This window comes from Diabrotica virgifera, chromosome 4 (assembly GCF_917563875.1).
Source record: "Diabrotica virgifera virgifera chromosome 4, PGI_DIABVI_V3a".
In the NCBI taxonomy this organism is placed as follows: Eukaryota; Metazoa; Arthropoda; class Insecta; order Coleoptera; family Chrysomelidae; genus Diabrotica; species Diabrotica virgifera.
Window position 1 is genome coordinate 118,543,608 of NC_065446.1, and position 20,549 is coordinate 118,564,156.

The 20,549-nt window shown below is 29.8% G+C and overlaps 1 protein-coding gene across 1 annotated transcript in view; it reads right to left on the bottom strand.

Annotated features, from left to right (window-relative positions):
- The window catches only part of LOC126883136 (serine/threonine-protein kinase pakF-like), a 123,604-nt gene extending 105,191 nt beyond the window's left edge, over positions 1 to 18,413 (bottom strand). The window contains exons 1-2 of the mRNA XM_050648389.1: positions 18,255 to 18,413; positions 3,578 to 4,741 (exon numbers count right to left, since the gene is read on the bottom strand). Coding sequence (XP_050504346.1) covers positions 3,578 to 4,701 — 1,124 coding nt within the window. The 5' untranslated portion in view covers positions 4,702 to 4,741; positions 18,255 to 18,413. The remainder of the gene's footprint in view (positions 1 to 3,577; positions 4,742 to 18,254) is intronic.
- Positions 18,414 to 20,549: the final 2,136 nt, after the last annotated feature.

Here is a 20,549-nt window from a genome sequence, read left to right on the forward strand (position 1 = left end):
CCATTGTTTAATAATATACAGGGCGAGTTTCGCATTTTGACAGAAACTTGTATTCGTCATAATTTTTGAACGGTCAGATCGATGTATTTCTTATTTTGGTCAATCGTTACACTATTACCAACTAATCAACTTATTTAGTCAAACTAGAAAAAATCAGGTCCGGCTTTAAAAAATTAGTTCGTTTTGGTCTTAGAAAAAATTTCACCCTGTATACGCTTTTTGAAAACTCTAATATGAATTTTATAAATTAGACAAATAGGCCATTAAAATCGAATATTTTTTTCCCTACACGATTACTTAATTTTTTATAAAAAAATCAAATTTGACTACGAATTAGAAGTTTGGTAAAGTGAACCATAGATTTAATAAAATTAACTTTTATTACAAAAATTATTTTTTTTTTAAATAAATATTTAATTTATGTTACCACCCAATCAACTGATTTATTCAAACGAGAAAAAAAATCAGGTCCGGCTTTAAAAAATTAGTTCGTTTGGGTCTTAGAAAAAATTTCACCCTGTATACGCTTTTTGAAAACTCTAATATGAATTTTACAAATTAGACAAATAGGCAATTAAAATGGCATATTTGTTTTTTTCCCCACACGATTACTTAATTTTTTATTAAAAAATCAAATTTGTCAAAATCGCAATTTTACCATAAAAATAAAAAAAATTAAACAACGTTTTTCTTAAAATTAAAAGTTTCACCATTTTTTTTTCTATAACCCGTCTAGAGCTAAAACTCCCCATACACTTCTCTTTGGACTCTATAGTTTAACCTAGACGTGATCAAATAGACAATTTTTAAATTTTTTCACTTAATTTTTGCGATTTACCATTGCCATTCACGAATCTGCACCTTTTATTTTTAAAAATCAATAACTTTTACGAGAAGAAGACATTTCATTTTTTTTTTTTTCATTTTTAGGTTAAAATTCATATTTTGACAAATTTGATTTTTTAATAAAAAATTAAGTAAACGTGTGGGAAAAAAATAAATATGCCATTTTAATTGCCTATTTTGTCTAATTTATAAAATTCATATTAGAGTTTTCAAAAAGCATATACAGGGTGAAATTTTTTCTAAGACCAAAACGAACTAATTTTTTAAATCAGGTCCTGATTTTTTTCTAGTTTGAATAAATCAGTTGATTGGGTGGTAACATAAATTAAATATTTGTTCCAAAAAAATTAATTTTTGTAATAAAAGTTAATTTGTTTAAATCTGTGGTTCACTTTACCAAACTTTTAAGAATTATTCATAGTCAAATTTGATTTTTTTATAAAAAATTAAGTAATCGTGTGGGGAAGAAAAAATAAATACGCCATTTTATTTGCCTATTTGTCTTATTTGTAAAATTCATATTAGAGTTTTCAAAAAACGTATACAGGGTGAAATTTTTTCTAAGACCCAAACGAACTAATTTTTTACAGCCGGACCTGATCTTTTTCTAGTTTAAATAAATCAGTTGATTGGGTGGTAACATAAATTAAATATTTGTTTTAAAAAAATTAATTTTTGTAATAAAAGTTAATTTTTTTAAATCTATGGTTCACTTTACCAAACTTTTAATTCATAGTCAAATTTGATTTTTTTATAAAAAATTAAGTAATCGTGTGGGGAAAAAAATAAATATGCCATTTTAATTGCCTATTTGTCTAATTTGTAAAATTTATATTAGAGTTTTCAAAAAGCGTATACAGGGTGAAATTTTTTCTAAGACCCAAACTAATTTTTTTAAAGCCGGACCTGATTTTTTCTAGTTTGATTAAATCAGTTGATTGGGTGGCAATAGTGTAACGACTGACCAAAATAAGAGACACATCGATCTGACCGTTCAAAAATTATGACGAATACAAATTTCTGTCAAAATGCGAAACTCGCCCTGTATATTATTAAACAATGGGAGCAGACACTTTTTAATGGTCATTTGTTATTCCCCATAGGAGCCTCTATACGAGGTAGGAGTATGTACAGTTCCTCATGACTCACCGTGTATACAGAGAGAGTCTGTAAAGTGGAATAAATTCAATATCTCAAATACTAATTGTTTTTTTGGAAAATGCTCAGACCCGTCGATTAGTATTTCAAATTATCCTTTTTGACATTCAATAAAAATGTATACAGGGTGTCCCAATTTAGAGATATGACGTCATCGTCGATTTTCTTAAATGGCAACACTGTCATTTTGATAGCTAATTTGATAGGGTTTGTAAAGTTATATATAACTAAAAAATATCAAATTTTTATTCTCTACCATTTACAAGATAATAGAAAATAACAAAGTTATATCTGTAATTTGGAATATATTCAATAATTAAAATACTAACTGTTTTTTTGAAAAATGCTCAGACCCGTCGATTAGTATATCAAATTGTCATTTTTGACATATAATAATAATGTATACAGGGTGTCCCAATTTAGAGATATGACGTCATCGTTGATTTTGTTAAATGCCAACACTATCATTTTGATAGCTATTTTGATAGCGTGTGTAAAGTTATACACATCTGAAAAATTTGATAATTTTATTCCCTACCATTTACAAGATAATAAAAAATAACAAAGTTATGAAGAACAATAAGTAATCAAATAATAATTGAATTTATTTATTTCAATTAAGCAAATGCTCATAACGTTGCCCATTGACAATTTGACAATAATTGAGGGCAACATTATGAGTTGTTGCTTAATTTATTGAAATAATTAAATTCAATTATTAGTTGATTACTTCTTTTTCATAACTTTGTTATTTTTTATTATCATCTAAATGGTAGAGAATACAAATTTGAAATTTTGCAGTTGTGTATAACTTTACACACCCTATCAAAATAGCTATCAAAATGACAGTGTTGCCATTTAAGAAAATCAACGATGACGTCATCTCTAAATTGGGACACCCTGTATACATTATTATTATATGTCAAAAAGGACAATTTGATATACTAATCGACGGGTCTGAGCATTTTTCAAAAAAACAGTTAGTATTTTAATTATTGAATATATTCCAAATTACAGATATAACTTTGTTATTTTCTATTATCTTGTAAATGGTAGAGAATAAAAATTTGATATTTTGCAGTTATGTATAACTTTACAAACCCTATCAAATTAGCTATCAAAATGACAGTGTTGCCATTTAAGAAAATCGACGATGACGTCATATCTCTAAATTGGGACACCCTGTATACATTATTATTGAATGTCAAAAAGGACAATTTGAAATACTAATCGACGGGTCTGAGCATTTTCCAAAAAAACAATTAGTATTTGAGATATTGAATTTATTCCACTTTACAGACTCTCTGTATGTAGTACCTATGTAAAATATGTTATCAAAACGCGCGTTAGCGCCTGTCATGAAAACGCCTTATTCACTATGTAATATGTAATTTGTAATTCAGTCATTCGTCGATAAGTGGCAATGCAATTCATTCTCATAAGCAATGTTGCCAATTTTAGCGTTTCCTTCAGTCGCCTATCTCTAATCGCAAACTAAACGCATGGCATATAAAATATAACTTAAATTATATTATTTTTCAAATAAATAAAAAAAAATATCTCTAAAACTTACCGATTTCCAACATTTTTGTTTGAAATTATATTTAAAACAATTTCTAACAGACTTTTAAATTCCTTGTTAGATTTTATCTTCTTAATTACTTGTTCTACAATATCCAAATTCAAAAGATTATTTTTAGCCGCTTTATGTGAAGTATTTTTTGGAAGAGAAGTCTTCTCATTCTTGGCGTTCGATTTCGTTTTAATGTTACTACAAGAGTCACCTTCTTCAGTTTCAAACAGTTTTTTTGGATTGTTCACCCAAGACAAATCAAGATCTTCTATTGGTTTTTTGGAAATTTTCAAGCGATTAATCGTTTGGCTGTTGATATTGTCGGTTTTTTCTTCTTTTAATATACTATTGTTTCCCGTAGGCAAATTAACCTCCTCAGGTTTACTACCAGACGAAATGTTTTCTTTTGATTCCAACGGATTTGTCGGATCCCTTACGCAAGAAACGCTAGTATTCATTCTTTGACTGCTGTTTTTACCCTTTTTTTCTTTCTTACTAGTTTTTCCTGTAGACAAGTTTACCTCTTTATGTTTACTATCAGATGAAGTATTTTTATTTGGTTCTAACGCATTCATTAAATCTTTTACGAAACCAAAGCTACCTTTAATTATTGTTCCACTGTTGTTTTTCTCCGCGTTTACTTTAATGTTGCTTTGTTCTTTTTTCAATATAATACTGTTATCCGCAGCCAAATTTACCTCCTCTGGTTTACCACCAGACAAACTATTTTCTTTTGATTCCAACGGATTTGTCGGATCCTTCACGCAAGAAACGCTAGTACTCATTGTCTGACTGTTTTTTTTACGCTTTTTTTGTTTCTTAGCATTTTTAGGTTTACCCTTAGATGAAGTATTTCCTTTTGATTCCAACTGATTCGTTGGATCTTTTGCGGAAAGAACGCTACCATTAATTGCTCCACTGTTGTTTGTATCCTCGTTTTCTATCTTGCCAGGTTTTCTCTTTTTCAAAATGGTACCGTGATCTGTTCCACTGTTGTTTTTATCGTCGCTTTTTAATGCATTTGCCAAAACCACAGACGTTTGTATATTTTCAGTGGCATTGGAGTGTTGTTGATTTTTTTCATTCGATGCAAAAAGTTTCTCGGGATACTCCAACCAAGACATAGTGTCAAAAACGTGTCTGTAACAACTTGTAGACTCTTATCTGAAAGAAAGAGAACTCGATACATATTAGAGAATACATTTAAAAATGAACATTGTAAATATAGTTTTTAACTGCAAAAGAAATTTTGTAGTGCAAGATTTTGTAGTCTACGTTAACAATTATAAATAAGGAAATACGAAAAAAAAATTTAAGAAACTCTTTTCTTTAGTTACGAGTGACTAAAATTAGAAATATAAAAAAATCAACTAAAAAGCAAAAAATAAAAAAAAAATTCAAACTCGAAGGATTATTCGAAATAAACTGTCACACACATTTGTTAAAAAATTGAAAAAATCTAACACATTCGTTAAAGAAAAGCGTGGACGAAAACCGTTTATTCGATGAAGACGCGCTTTTCTTTAACGAATGTATTACATTTTTTCAATTTTTTAACAAATGTGTGTGATAATTTCTTTCAAATAATCCTTAGAGTTTGAATTTTTTTTATTTTTTGCTTTTTAGTTGATTTTTTTATAATATTTTTAATTTTAGTCACTCGTAACTACAGAAAAGCGTTTCTTAAAAAACGTTTTTCATATTTTTTTATTATTTTATGTTTTAGTCTTACACTTTTCAAACATTAAAATATATCATGTTTATTAAAATATATGTATAAAACACATGATGTAAAAACATGAAAAGTAGTCGGAATCGGCAAAAAATTTGAAACTTTATTGTTTATTTATGAAGCATAACGTAAACAATTAACGTAAGAAGTGAAATTATGTTTAGTTCATATAATTAGCTACAGTCCGTAAAAGTTTCAAATTTCTTCATTGTAAAAAACCAGAAAATTTAAGCATTTTCCATTAAAATCGTTTTTTTTTTATTTAAACAATTAATAAACATAAAAAAAATGTTTTATTGACTATTCATATATTGTTCTCGCGAATGCATATATCTGCAAATTTTCATTCAGTTGCATTGAAAGAAAAAGAGGCAGACAAATTAACGTCAAATTGACGAAGCAGTCAAATTAAGATTTGACACAAACGATTGAACTAAAGAAAAGCGTTTAATAATAAAAACAGAGCCCGATCTAATTCTGTTCTAACTATAATTAATTAATAATAAAAAATGACTTTTTTCAAATTAAAAAAATGAGCCCGGGCATATACACTTTTAGATTTTTTGGATCATTCTAAACAAAAAAGGTCTGTTGTAATTTTTCTCTGAAGTTGGTCGTTTTCGAGTTATAAACAATTTAAAACTAAAAACTGAACAAAAGATGACAATTTTCAAGGCTCAAAAACAAAAGTAAAAAGTTATCATTTTTGAAATTACGAAGTACCTAAATTTAAGTAAAAATCTTATTATGTCAGTTCTTGATATGTATTTTTGACTTATTTCATGTTAAAAGGTTGTTTATACATAGAACTAAAAAAATTGAATTTTATTAGGGAGGGAGGGTACCTTTTAATTTATTTATCCCGACCATAAGTGGAAAGTTTGTTGCGCCACTGCCGACGCATGTGCCACTAAAAAGTGACGGCACAGTGTTCATACGTTTTCTTTTAGGTTCTACAATTTAAAGGCTGTATGACACTATGCATTTTCTTGTATCATTTCTAATATCGTTTCTGATATCGTTTCTTGTATACATTTTCTTGTATCATTTCTTGTACGTACATTTGTGCCCTGTATGACACTATGCAAGTTCTTGTATCGAAAACTGTATGAAATTCGGCACGTGATTAGTCGAAATTTTGTTTGTCGCCCTGTCACGTTACATTGGTATGGTAGTACTGCGTCTACAGCTGATTTTAAGGATTTTATAAAATTTATAAACTTTTAAAAACAAATATTTTAATGTTATAATAACTAGAATTTTTACGTTGACTGTTGATTATTTGTGTTTTTTATTTTGTTTTGATATTTGTGCTAAAATATTTGCATTTATAATTATCTTCAGTTTGATCCAAATTGGAACTATTGTATTTTCCTCTATTAAAAAATTATGCAATATGAAACCCAAAGTTATTCTAAATATATATGGTTATTAGTAGAACAGTAGTCCATACCAAACGGTATATTAAGTATCAATAAAATATTTATAAATAATACCTACAAAACAAATAAATTCATCAAGACATAAATCATATGATCTCATTTTCAGCCGCCATTATGACATTTAGAAGTTTTACCAGCAGGTTTTACGTTTTTGCTCTTTGCGCAGAAATTGGCGCAGTTATTGTACAAGAATCTGTGCCTGACACAAATTCTTGTATCGTTTCTGATATCGTTTCTTGTATCTGTGTATGACACTATACATTTTTTTGACATATCAGAAACGATATTAGAAATGATACAAGAAAATGCATAGTGTCATACAGCCTTAAGTAATGGACTCTATCGTGCCTAAAATGATTAGCAAATTTCACCTATACCGGCTTTTAGTGTACAGTGCCGGCAAAAAAAATCTTTACATTGTCAAATAAATCACCAAATTTGAAGACAATTTGCATGCGTTCTGTCTGCGCTTGAAGGGGAGGGTAGGGGAGGGGGGATAGCGTACTTGCGACGGCAATTATTTGTAGTTTACGGACCGCTTGGCTTATTTAGGGTATTCTGCGCGTTTGCACTGTAAACAGTTGGATTTGTGCGCGTAGTCAGTGTTAAACTTCGTCTCATTCACAGCGTAAAGTTTGAGATCGTCAAATTCTAAATTGAACTGACCAATATGGGTCGAAAGAAACTCACAAAAGAGGAGACGGTTCATACTTTAACATTACTGGAGAAAGGAGACTCTGTAATTACCGTAGCACGTGATATTGGTGCTTCAAGAGAGGCTATTTATCAACTGAAACGTTGCAGCCGAACGTTTCAGTTGATAAATAGCTCCTCCTGATGTAGCAATATCACGTGCTACGGTAATTACAGAGTCTCCTTTCTCCAGTAATGTTAAAGCATGAACCTTCTCCTCTTGTGAGTTTCTTTCGACCCATATTTGTCAGTTCAATGTAGAATTTGACGATCTCAAACTTTACGCGGTAAATTAGACGAAGTTTAACACTGACTACCCGTACAAAGCCAACTGTTTACAGTGCAAACGCGCAGAATACCCTAAATAAGCCAAGTGGTCCGTAAACTACAGATAATTGCCGTCGCAAGTACGCTATCCTCCCTCCCCTACCCTCCCCTACAAGCGCAGACAGAACGCATGCAAATTATTGGGTGCGTTCGGACGACCATAGCGGCTGGCGGTCAGCAGAAATCGGCTGAGTGGTTGTATTGTTGTATCCAGCCGTGATAGGGAAAGCTTAGTAAATCTCTCAGCGGCTGGCTTCCAGCGGTGACGTCTGACAGCTACTACTGGCTCAGCTGTCCAGCCGCTGTGGTCGTCCGAACGCACCCATTGTCTTCAAATTTGGTGATTTATTTGACAATTGTAAAGATTTTTTTTGCCGGCACTGTAGTAGCACGCGAACTCATTCTCATTCGGCTACGCCCACTATTTTTTACTCTAGTCCGAGCGCAAAATACTCTTTGTTTTGTTTGTAGCACTCCTGTTTAAACAATTTGTAATATTTTTTCTTGCTAAAAATTTTGTTCCAGACTTTGACTTTTCTTATAAAAGATTGGTTAATTTCAGCTCTTAATGTTGGTAATTAACGTAACAGTGATTTAAAAAAGGGGCCATCTCAGCCCCCAAGGGTCGTAGGACCTTTATTTTTTTTTAAGTTGTGTACTTTAACCTGCTTTCCGTATTTTTTATTGCCATTTAATTTGACCTAATTTCTACGGAGTTATTGTAATTTTTTATAAGCTTAAAAAGTGCTACATATTTATTAACAAATAATTTTGTGTACATAATAAATGTAATTATTTTTACTTTTTTCTCATGGCTATTAGTATTCATCTTAGTCCCGGATTATTGAGATCCATTCAGCCAAATTAACTGGACCAGCCACAGAAATTAGCTCGTTTTTAATTTCGCCAAAACTATTTAAGAGATCTGGACCATTTTTGCAAACCATTGAATCATTCAAACACCATAATACCCTCAAGTTTAGGTAAATTTAAACAAATTTTAATAAACAATGAAATTGTTTTTAACAATATTCCAAAACAGCGATTTTGTCGTCCGTTTTGCAATAACTTTGTTGTTTATTAACCGATTTTCATTTAGCGTATCTCATTCGATGTATCTTTTTTTTTCTGAAAAAGTTACCTGTAGACTGTAGACGTCAACTCTCTAAATAAACAAATTTTTAAGTTAGGAGCAAAAAACTAAGTTTGACGTTTTGATTGTTTTTTTAAAAATTGTTCAAATATGGAAAAATATGGGAGAGAGTAATTGATAGACGGATACGTGAAGAAACCAAAATATTCGATAATCAATTTGGCTTTATGCAGGGCAAATCAACAACAGATGCAATTTTCATTGTAAGGCAACTGATGGAAAAATACAGGAATAAAGAAACCAACGCTCATATATGGTATTCATTGATCTTGAGAAAGCATACCATAGAGTTCCTCGAGAGATTCTGTGGTGGGCCCTCAATAAGAAAGGAGTCACTGGCGAATATGTAAAGATTGTGGGAGATATGTATGAGGGAGTAACGACTAGTGTTAGGACAGGTGTGGGAGAAACTGATAAATTTCAGGTGAAAGTAGGATTGCACCAAGGTTCGGTGCTTAGTCCTTATTTATTCTCATTAGTTTTGGACCAGATAACAGCGAAACTACAGGGTAGCATTCCATGGTGCCTAATGTATGCTGATGATGTAGTGTTAATAGGAAATAGTGAAAGAGACTTAGAACACAAACTGGAACAGTGGAGACAGGCTCTGGAGGAAAAAGGTTTAAAACTTTGTAAGACAAAAACAGAGTATTTGGAAGGTTCATTTAAAGATGGAGTTACTACAAATAAAATGGTATCTTTGGATGGTGAAATGATTGTGAAAAGCAATAGTTTTAAGTACCTAGGATCGGTATTACAGAGTAATGGAGAAATAGATGGAGATGCATGCAGTAGAATTAGGGCTGGATGGATGAAGTGGAAGGAAGCGAGTGCTGTGTGACAGGAAAATTTCAATGAAGTTGCAGGGAAAATTCTATAAAACAGCCATAAGGCCGGCTATGATGTACGGAACTGAATGTTGGGCAGTGAAAAAGAAAGAGGAACAACGAATGCATGTGGCGGAAATGAGAATGCTTAGATGGATGAGTGGAGTGACAAAGAAGGATAAAATTAGAAATGAGTATATTAGGGGAAGTCTAGGTGTGGCACCAATTGATGCCAAAATGAGAGAGCATAGGTTAAGGTGGTTTGGTCACGTTCAACGTCGAGACGTTAATCATCCAATACGAAGAGTAGCTGAAGTGCAGATTCCTGGAAGGAATAGGAGAGGAAGACCAAAGAAGACCTGGGGGGAGACGATAAGGCAGGACATGTTGGTAAAGGGGATTAACACTGATATGACCCAAGATAGAATTGTGTGGAGAAATGCAATTAGGGAAGCCGACCCCGTATATGGATAAGGCAAAGAGAATGATAATGATGTTCAACTAAAAAATTGATGAATCCCTAGATGGCAGTCTTTTTGTAATATCTCATACTACACATTTCAACAACTGTCAGACCCCGTCTTTTCAGTTATGTCGAAAAAAAAAACTTATTTTATTTAACTTAATTGATCTACTAACGGGGGCGACGATATAGCCTGGACTATTTACTAGCATTATTTCCATAGTTAAATTATTCATTGTTTCGCGTTTACTTAATAAAGGACATATCCACATTTTCTGCTTTTTATTTTTCTTTTTTATGTATCGTCGTAGCACGATTAAGGACTTGTACAATGTCGGACATCTTTATTTTTGACTTCGTCTCGTCAATACTTCAAGCATGGCTGGAAATATGGCAGTAAATATTTTTTATTATTGTTGACAAGGCATACGTATTATACACAGTGAGGACGTTTGAATTGGAATAAATTCATTATCTCGAGAATGGATGAATTTGGAGAGAAATCCTGAGACAGGTCGATTTTTATTTTTAAATTACGACTTTTTGGCATATATATCATACTAGTGACGTCATCCATCTGGGCGTGATGACGTAATCGATTATTTTTTTAAATGGGAGTAGGGGTTGTGTGATAGCTTATTTGAAAGGATATTCAATTTTCTATTCAGTAATATAAACCATAACCTAATTATTTATACAGGGTGACCAAAAAATATTTTTTTTATTAAATTAGTTGACACAAAAAGAAGAATATAAGCAATTTATTTAATTCAAAATACATTTTGACATAACATATCTATTTCACAAATAAACATTGCTTTCCGCTTAAATTCAATGTTCAAACTGCTAAGAGACAGGTGGGTGGCAGCTTTAACATTGAATTTAAGCGAAAATATATTTATTTGTCAAATAAACATTTCTTTCTGTTTTCTGACAGCAGTAAAATGTATTTTGAATTAAATAAATTGCTTATATTCTTCTTTTTGTGTCAATTAATTTAATGAAAAAAAATATTTTTTGGCCACCCTGTATAAATAATTAGGTTATTGTTTATATTACTGAATAGAGAATGGAATAACCTTTCAAACGAGCTATCACACAACCCCTACTCTTATTTTAAAAAATCATCAATTACGTCATCACGCCCAGATGGATGACGTCACTAGTATGATATATATGTCAAAAAGTCCTAATTTAAAAATAAAAATCGACCTGTCTCAGGATTTCTCTCCAAATTGGCGCATTCCCGAGATATTGAATTTATTCCAACTCAAACGTCCTCACTGTATGTATGTTTTCACAAATATCGCTGAGCAATATATACAGGGTGAGTTTTTAGTGCGGGATCGGTCGATAATTCCATTATGGTATAGAATATCGAAAAAATTTATTTAGAAAAAATGTAGGCAATGATATTCTCTAGGCTTGGAAAATATGTCCATTTCTACAGGGTGATCAATAACTGCGTGGTATATCAAACATATAATTTTTTAAATGGGACACCCTATATATTTTTTCATATTTATATTTTTCTCATAATTCTTGTTCATATAATATAGGGTTTTGCATTACTATACAGAGTATTTAACAAGTTATGACCATTTTTATTTCGAAATCCCTATGAGATTAACACCATGTATATAAAGAAGTAATTCGTAAACAATAATTTGTTTTACATAATAAGATTAACAATATACTGTAGTTTTTAAGTTAAGTTAAATTGAAATCATTGACAACTATTTGTATACAGGGTGAACTACAACACCAAATTACGATTTTCTTAATGTTTTTAAATGGATCACCCTATATTTTATTTTTTCAAAATTTTGTATTTGTGATACTCTTTCATTTTTATATAGCATTCCCTATACCTAAACTCATTACTTTCCGAGATATTTTAAGTTGTCTTCAAATTTCGGGAATACATTCATTTTTTCTATTCATAGTAGAAAAGGGTTAGTATTGAGTGATAATTAAACAAAATTATTTTTATTCATTAAATAACTAACACAAAATATGAATCATAACAATATGCAGTGAATATACCAATAAGTGTGATATTAAGAAATTATCATATTTCCCTAATATACAAGAATCGTATAGTTCCTACAAAAAAAATTTGTCTTTATATAATAAAATAACAAAATTATTTTTATTCAATAAATAACTCACATAAAACATAAATCAAAACAATATACAACTGATGTAACAGTTTTTAGATTGTTATATCAACAGTATTCTAAGCCAAGAAGTTTTTAGTAAAACATTCATTGTTATAAGCACTTTTAAACTACAAAACAAAATTACGATTATCTCAATTTTTTTAAATAGAGCACCCTATATTTTATTAACTTAACAAATAAGTATTGTGTAATAATATAACAAATATTTGCATTCAATGAATTTCTAACAAAATATATAAACCATAACAATATTTAATGAATGTACCAATTAATGTGATGTTAAGGATATACGTCTAAAGTAAATGTTGAAAATGTTCACGCTCAACGTCTATGTGGAGGATGTGTACGTCTCCAGGAATGTTACTAAAAACTTCTTGGCTTAAAATACTGTTGATATAACCTACAAACTGTTACATGAGTTGTATATTGTTTTGATTTATGTTTTGTGTGAGTTGTTTATTACATAAAAATAATCTTGTTATATTACTACTCACAAGACATATTTTTTTTGTAGGATTTTACGATTCTGTATATTAGGGAAATATGATAATTCCTTAATATCACATTTATTGATACATTTATTGCATATTGTTATGGTTTATATTCTGTGTTAGTTATTTATTGAATTAAAATAATTTTCTCTCTAATCACTTATTCCCCGTTAGAGGGCGTTCTAACCTTACTCCGGTATAAATAGTTTTATTTATTACCGAGAACTACGGAAGTTTTGATTTAAATTTGTCTTCTTGCATAGCCTCCTTGACAAAAGGTAGACCTAGAAATAGCGCTATCGGGGGATGGCAGGAGACAGATTTAAATCAAAACTAAACCGTCTATTTTTGTATTTTTAAAATAATTTTGTTATATTATCACTCAATACTAACTTATGTAATTTTAGTAGAAAAATTGAATGTATTCCCGAAATTTGAAGTAAACTGAAAATATCTCGGAAAGTAATGAGTTTAGGTATAGGGAATGCTATATAAAAATGAAAGCGTATCACAAATACAAAATTTTGAAAAAATAAAATATAGGGTGATCTATTTAAAAAAATTAAGAAAATCGTAATTTGGTGTTATAGTTCACCCTGTATACAAATAGTTGTCAATGATTTCAATTTAACTTAACTTAAAAACTAAAGTATATTGTTAATCTTATTATGTAAAACAAATTATTGTTTACGAATTACTTCTTTATATACATGGTGTTAATCTCATAGGGATTTCGAAATAAAAATGGTCATAACTTGTTAAATACTCTGTATAGTAATGCAAAACCCTATATTATATGAACAAGAATTATGAGAAAAATATAAATATGAAAAAATATATAGGGTGTCCCATTTAAAAAATTATATGTTTGATATACCACGCAGTTATTGATCACCCTGTAGAAATGGACATATTTTCCAAGCCTAGAGAATATCATTGCCTACATTTTTTCTAAATAACTTTTTTCGATATTCTATACCATAATGGAATTACCGACCGATCCCGCACTAAAAACTCACCCTGTATACGGTTTTACTGTGTTTAGATGCGTACGGCTCAACTTTGAAAACGCTGATTTTACTATTTTTATGTTATATTTTGTTAATTTTATTATTAGGTACTTTCGAAAAACGTACTATATACAAAAATACATGTATTTTATTGCAATTTAATCCATTATTTCATCAACACTATTAAAACAAATCCATTGAATTGTTTGATAAGCATTCTAGGGGAGTCAATAAAGTTTTTGATTACGGAAAAAATCAAACAAGATAGAACTTTTTGTAATTTCATTAAGAAATATTTAATAAACAACACATCAAAAAGTTCTACTCCAAGCACAGTGGGTGCTTCATTTTTTATTAAACAAAAAACAAATGAACTGCGAACTTAGTTATTTTTTTAAATACATACGAAAATAGAAATCTTAAAAAAAAACTGACTTAACCATGGAAAAATTCAGAAAATTTTAGACCAAAAACCTTAAAGATTTTTCTAAAATTAAATCTATAGCTTCTATAATTCTTTATTTATAACGCTAAAGTCACCCTTCTCACAAACATTAGCGCACTGTATACTAATAGCGTTCGGCGAAACGCACGGTTGTGTTATTTTAATATAATTCTTTAACTAATGGATCAAATAAACTTTTACAAATTAGAAATGAAAGAAGAACTATAAGGCTATCTTATGGTTATAATAAAAAGGAATAAAATGTAGATATGGTCCATAGATTTAAGAAGCCCGGTGTTTTCATTAATCTAAGATATGGTCGTAAGTACGGTGTGGGCGGAAAATGAAACTTGAATGAAACATCAATTTTGTTTAAAAATTATTTAAAAATCTAATACAATTTTACGTATAAGACTCTCAAATTTGCACAACTTATCTTTCAAACATCTTACTAAACAATGTTTCAACAAAAATTGTCAAAAATTTAATTCAAATAATACGACGTCTCAAAAAATGTAATTTTTGAAAACTTTTAGTTTTACAGAATTATTATCACTTTAAGACGGTATTACCTACTTAAGTTTGAACAGATTTATTACAATTTTATGTGTGATTTTTAAAGCTTACGATTAGTCCAGGGCGCATCTGTTTTGAGATGGACGTTGAGAGGGAACTCATATTTTTTGCAGAAATTTCTTGTAAATAACTCATATAATAATAATTGGGTTATCCTCCCACTCAAAAATGTCCGGAACATTGTTTAAATAATCAAAATGTCAAAAAATGAAAGAAAAATTCGATTATTTTCTTCGTTTTTTGATTATAACTTTCAAAGTATTCACTTTCGAGAAAAGTTGTACTAATATAAAAGTTGCGTAATTAAATTTCCTACAATATAGGATGGGTTACAAGTTTTAAAAATTGTTACCCTTGTTGCAAAATAGCAATAATTGCGAAAATAACCATAAAAAACAAGTACATATCTAATTGATGGAAGTACATATTTGAATTTTACGTTTTTCAACCATTTATGCTACACTTAGGACCTTCATATTTTACCCAAAAAAACTATAAAATATAGTAAAACAATACTGTAAATTTCATTAATATCGGTGCAATTGATTTTGCAAAATAAGTTTTGCAATCCAGCTTTCGCAAAAAAAAATTTATTTTTTCAAAATGTTGCAGGACTGAAAATAAAGCAGATAGCAAGTTGAAATTTTTTTAAATATAGAAGAATACCGTACCTTTCATTTTCAATTTTTAAAATTAAAATCCATTAACTACCACGGCGTCAGGAATTTTTTTAAATAAACATTCATTTTTGGTGCTACGCGCAGGACAGCGGTGTTCGATTCATACAAGTTCATTTCCACAAAAATTTCTTCCAATCTTTATCTAATATATTATTTTCTTACACTATATTTTGTTGTATTTTAATATTTTAATTCCACAAAAATCAAACTAATTTAATTATTGTTTGTGAAATATTGTTTAAACAGTTGCATAATATGTTTAAAAATAATAAACTTTTATTCTCTAACTTAAAATATATGAACAAAGAAAGTTTTTGCCAAAAAAGTGTTATTTTAAAGGACAGAGTATGTGTTTTTATTTTGCAATAAACAAATTTATTTATTTATATCGAAATGTACTAAAAATTGAAATTTGTCAATCATTATCAAAGATCATTGGAATGCCCAATCAGAGCAAACTATCCGCTGTGCTGCGCGTAGCACCCAAAAAAATGTGTATTTAAAAAAATCCTGACGCCGTAGTGGTTAACCGATTTTAAGTTTGAAAATTGCAAATGAAAGGTACGGTATTCTTCTATATTTAAAAAAAAATACTGCCTGCTTTATATTCAGTCCTACAAGATTTTGAAAAAATTAATTTTTTTTGCGAAAGCTGGATTGCAAAATTTACTTTGCAAAATCTATTCAACCCATCTTAACTAAATTCACAGTATTGTTTTCTTATATCATAAAGTTTTTCTGGGTGAAATATGAATGTTCTAAGTGTAGCATAAATGGTTGAAAACGTAACATGCGAATACTTGTTTTTTTATCGTTTTTTTGCAATTATTGCTATTTTGCAACAAGGGTGACAATTTTTAAAATTTTTAATGAGCTCTATATTGTAGGAAATTTAATTGCGCAACTTTTATGTCAGTACAGCTTTCCTCAGAAATGAATACTTTCAAAGTTATAATCAAAAAACGAAGAAAAAAATCGAATTTTTCCTTCATTTTTTGACATTTTGATTATTTAAACAATGTTCCGGACCTTTTCGAGTGGGAGGAAAACTCAAATATTATTATATAAGTTATTTTCAAGCAATTTCTGCAAAAAAATATGAGTCACCTCTCAACGTCCAAATGTACTATTTTTACAGATGCGCCCTGGTCTAGATGTAGTCTATAAAATTCACTAAATTATTTTACTTTAGAAATGGAATAAACATCTTATTTTTGAGAAAATTAAGAAAGACAAAAAAATGTAATACAAAAACCGAATGTTTGTACAAATTCATCAAAACTTTTTTCTGTACAACTTACCTAAAATACATTTAATAACAAGCTGAAAAAATAATAAATGTTAAAAAAAATTAAGCTCTTATGCAGTATATTTGTGTAACTTGGAACCTATTGATAACTTTTTTATTATTATCAGTTTTACGAAAAAAAGTTATTCTTTATAAAATGCTCTGCATCGTATACAATCTAAGATGCAACCGTCAGATATCAAATTTTATTAATTTTATAAAAGGTATGTCAAAAAATATGAATTTAACTCGAGAGTAAAGTACCTGTATATTTCACAATATCGAAAATTGTTATTAAGAAAAGTTGTTTGAAATTAAAAACTATGTTTTAATATTCAATTATATCCTTCTAATTGAAAGATTCTGAACTATAAAGGCGCTTAACTCTTAACAAGCGAAATTCATATTTTTTGACATATCTACCTCACTCGTCACTCGTATAAACTTTAAAAAAAAATGAAATCTGATGGTTCCATCGTAGATTTTAGACCAGGTAGACCATTTTATGAATAACTTTTTTTCGAAAAAGTTGATAATAGAATAGTTAAGTATCATACCATACCTAATTGCAATAAAATGATGTCCATAATTTGAGAAAAATTTGCGATTTTTTTTTTCAATTAAAAGGATGTAATTGCACATTAAAACATAGTTTTTAATTCGAAACAACATTTCATAATAAAAATTTTTGCTATTCTCAAATATAAACGTACTTTACTCTTGAACGTAATTCTTAATATTTTTGGCATACCTCGTATAAAATTGATAAAATTTGATATCTGATGGTTGAGTTTTAGATGCTACTGCTAGATCATTTTATGAAGAATAACTTTTTTTCATAAAATCGATATAAAATAAAAAAGTTTTCCATATGGTTCCTAGTTACGCAGACATACCTATACTTACTGTGCAAGAGCTCAAAAAAAATTTTCAAATTGTGATGTCAGATTCGGATTCAGCATATTCAAAAACAAGATATACACAGTTGTGATCATAGTAAAATGTTGAATTCAAGGATATTTTTAACATTATTTATACAAAACAATTTTTGTTGTTTAAACAATAATTAGGTATAAACAATTAGCGGCGAAAGCTGTGAGTTGAACTTTTTACTTTAACATTATTTAAAAACCAACCAAAAAAATCTTAGAAAATATAAGCTTGTTTGATTTTTCCGAACCAATGCAAGTTTTCGATCTACATTGACTCCCCCATCTATTCCGGAAATATAAAACTGATAACGGATGCCATGTTAAGTAAAAATGCGAGGCCATCATTTTATTTCCTCAAATATATAGTTTCGTAGAAATATATTTTCATTGTTTTAATAAGGATGAAAAATAAAATAGAATAATATAAATATGTACCTTAATACTTATCTGCTTATCAGCTCATAAAACAATATAAACATAAAACACACAACACACAATACAACTCAACGACTCACTCTCGAATCTCGAAAATCGAAAATAGGAATATGGGAAAAACCACAGACCAAGCCAAGCCATCAGCCATCAACCTAATCTAAAATAAATTTACAAAACTCTAACAAAATAACGTAGTAAGCGTTCCATCTATGGGTGTAATTTGTAAATTAAGTAGGTACCTACATAGTTTCAGTTGCAGTAATAATTAATGTGTATATTGTACCTACATTGAAAAAATTATAATAATATGAGTATGAAATATAAAAATATCCAAAAATATTTAAGTAGGAAGTATTTATAACTAATAGGGCTTTTCATCGATTGTCATTTGTTTCGAGCTTCTGTCATGTGTCACATAATATTAATATATCTACGTCATACGTCTTTGGTTTGTATCATTGGTTATATCAATAACGTATAACGTAGATATATTAATATTATGTGAGACATGACAGAAGCTCGAAACAAATGACTGTGAATGAAAAGCCCTATATAAATATCTCTACTTTATGTCATTCATAGTAAATCAACATTTTTATTAAGCTCAATAGCTCGCTAATAGATGGACGCAGTGGTCAGTGGCAGACATTGTTATAGGTATTGAATTTACTGGAATCTTGTTTGTTTTACAAAATGTCGAGCATGAAGCAACTGGGGTTAAAATAATATGAAATAAACGACGAACTAAAAGTGTAAGTTGAAGATAGCCATTATAATTGAAATAAAAGATAACCTTTTTTTCAAAAAGAACATTCCTCATCCGACTTTCTCTCTGTCTATTATTATAGATAGGGGAAGGGCGGGCAAAATGGGGTACTTAAGGTTTAAATTGGGATTTAAAAAAATCTATAACTTTTAAGGCCTTAAAATAAGACAAATATCATTGTTATAGTATTAACTATTTATTAATTAAATTTAAATTTAAAAAAAGTCAAAGTTTTTTTTATTATATGAAAAAACGTGGCGGATCCAGGGAGGGGGCCATGGGGGCCATGGCCCCCTCCGAGAATTTAAAAAAAGAGAAATTTAAATATTTTTAGTTCAAATGTTTTTAGTTTCAAACACATATATATGTAAAAAACAGGGGATAAATATGTCTTTTGAACTATAATTGAACAAAAGCAGTAACGGAAGCTTCAAGAATGGCATAGGATGTTTTGTAAATCAAAATGTTGATAATTTTACAAAGTGCCAATTGTTAGAACGACTTTGGCAACCATCAAAATCGTATCAATTTCTGTATTCTGTACACACAAAGAATAAAAAAGAAATGAAGAGTTATACTTGGGTCACCACCACTTAGAACAAAGTTGGTTGGTACTTTCCCACATTCAAAAGAGATTGTTTTGCAAGTATTCCGTTTTATTTTTCTAATGAAAAATATGGTCACAATGAAGGGATGACAGCCCAAAGTCTTGTCACGAAACCTTTAACATTTTTCGCCAAACTCATGGGCAAAGCGGAGCCATAAAACCCATGAAAAAACATCATACCACAAGGAGTGGGTTCAGGTTGGGCCATGATATTTTCTACAAAGTTATCGTAACCAGCAAAAGTCAGTCATTAACCAGATAGCCTCTCAGAGGTCTAAACAGACACAAGTAGAGAAAGACTACGACCAATAGCAGCGTCCTCTAACATATAACATATTCCTCTAAGAGGCCATCGTGATGATGACTTTCTGCTTCTGGACGAAGATCTAGCTATGAGGGGAATTGTTAAGGTTTAAAATCGCATCAGGAGATAAGATTCTAAACAATACCTATCCACAGCATCTTCCCGAGCAACATACATTAGTAGCACCAGTCAAAATAAATTGATAACATGTTTTGGTGAAGAAATAATTGAACAAATAATGAATCTGGGTCAAAGTGCAAGTTGTTACTTTGTTATATTTGGCGAAACGACCGACGTATCCCACGTGGAACATCTTTCTCTCTAAATTTAAGATACATACACAGTAACACCATTTGTGAAGACTTTGTCAAGTTCATTGACGCTTATGAGAACATAAAAATAATTAGAAACAAGGCCTGACAGGAGAAGCATTGGGAAAAATAGTATTAAACTTATTTAAAAAACTGCACTTAGATCCGAAGAAATATGTAGGAATCGGTACTTACTTTAATAATTCTTTAATAACGATAAGTTTTGAATGTATTTATGGTACTCAAAAGTGTGTGAAAAGTGCCTTAAAACTCACCATCATTGTAACCCTAATTTTCGAAAATTACC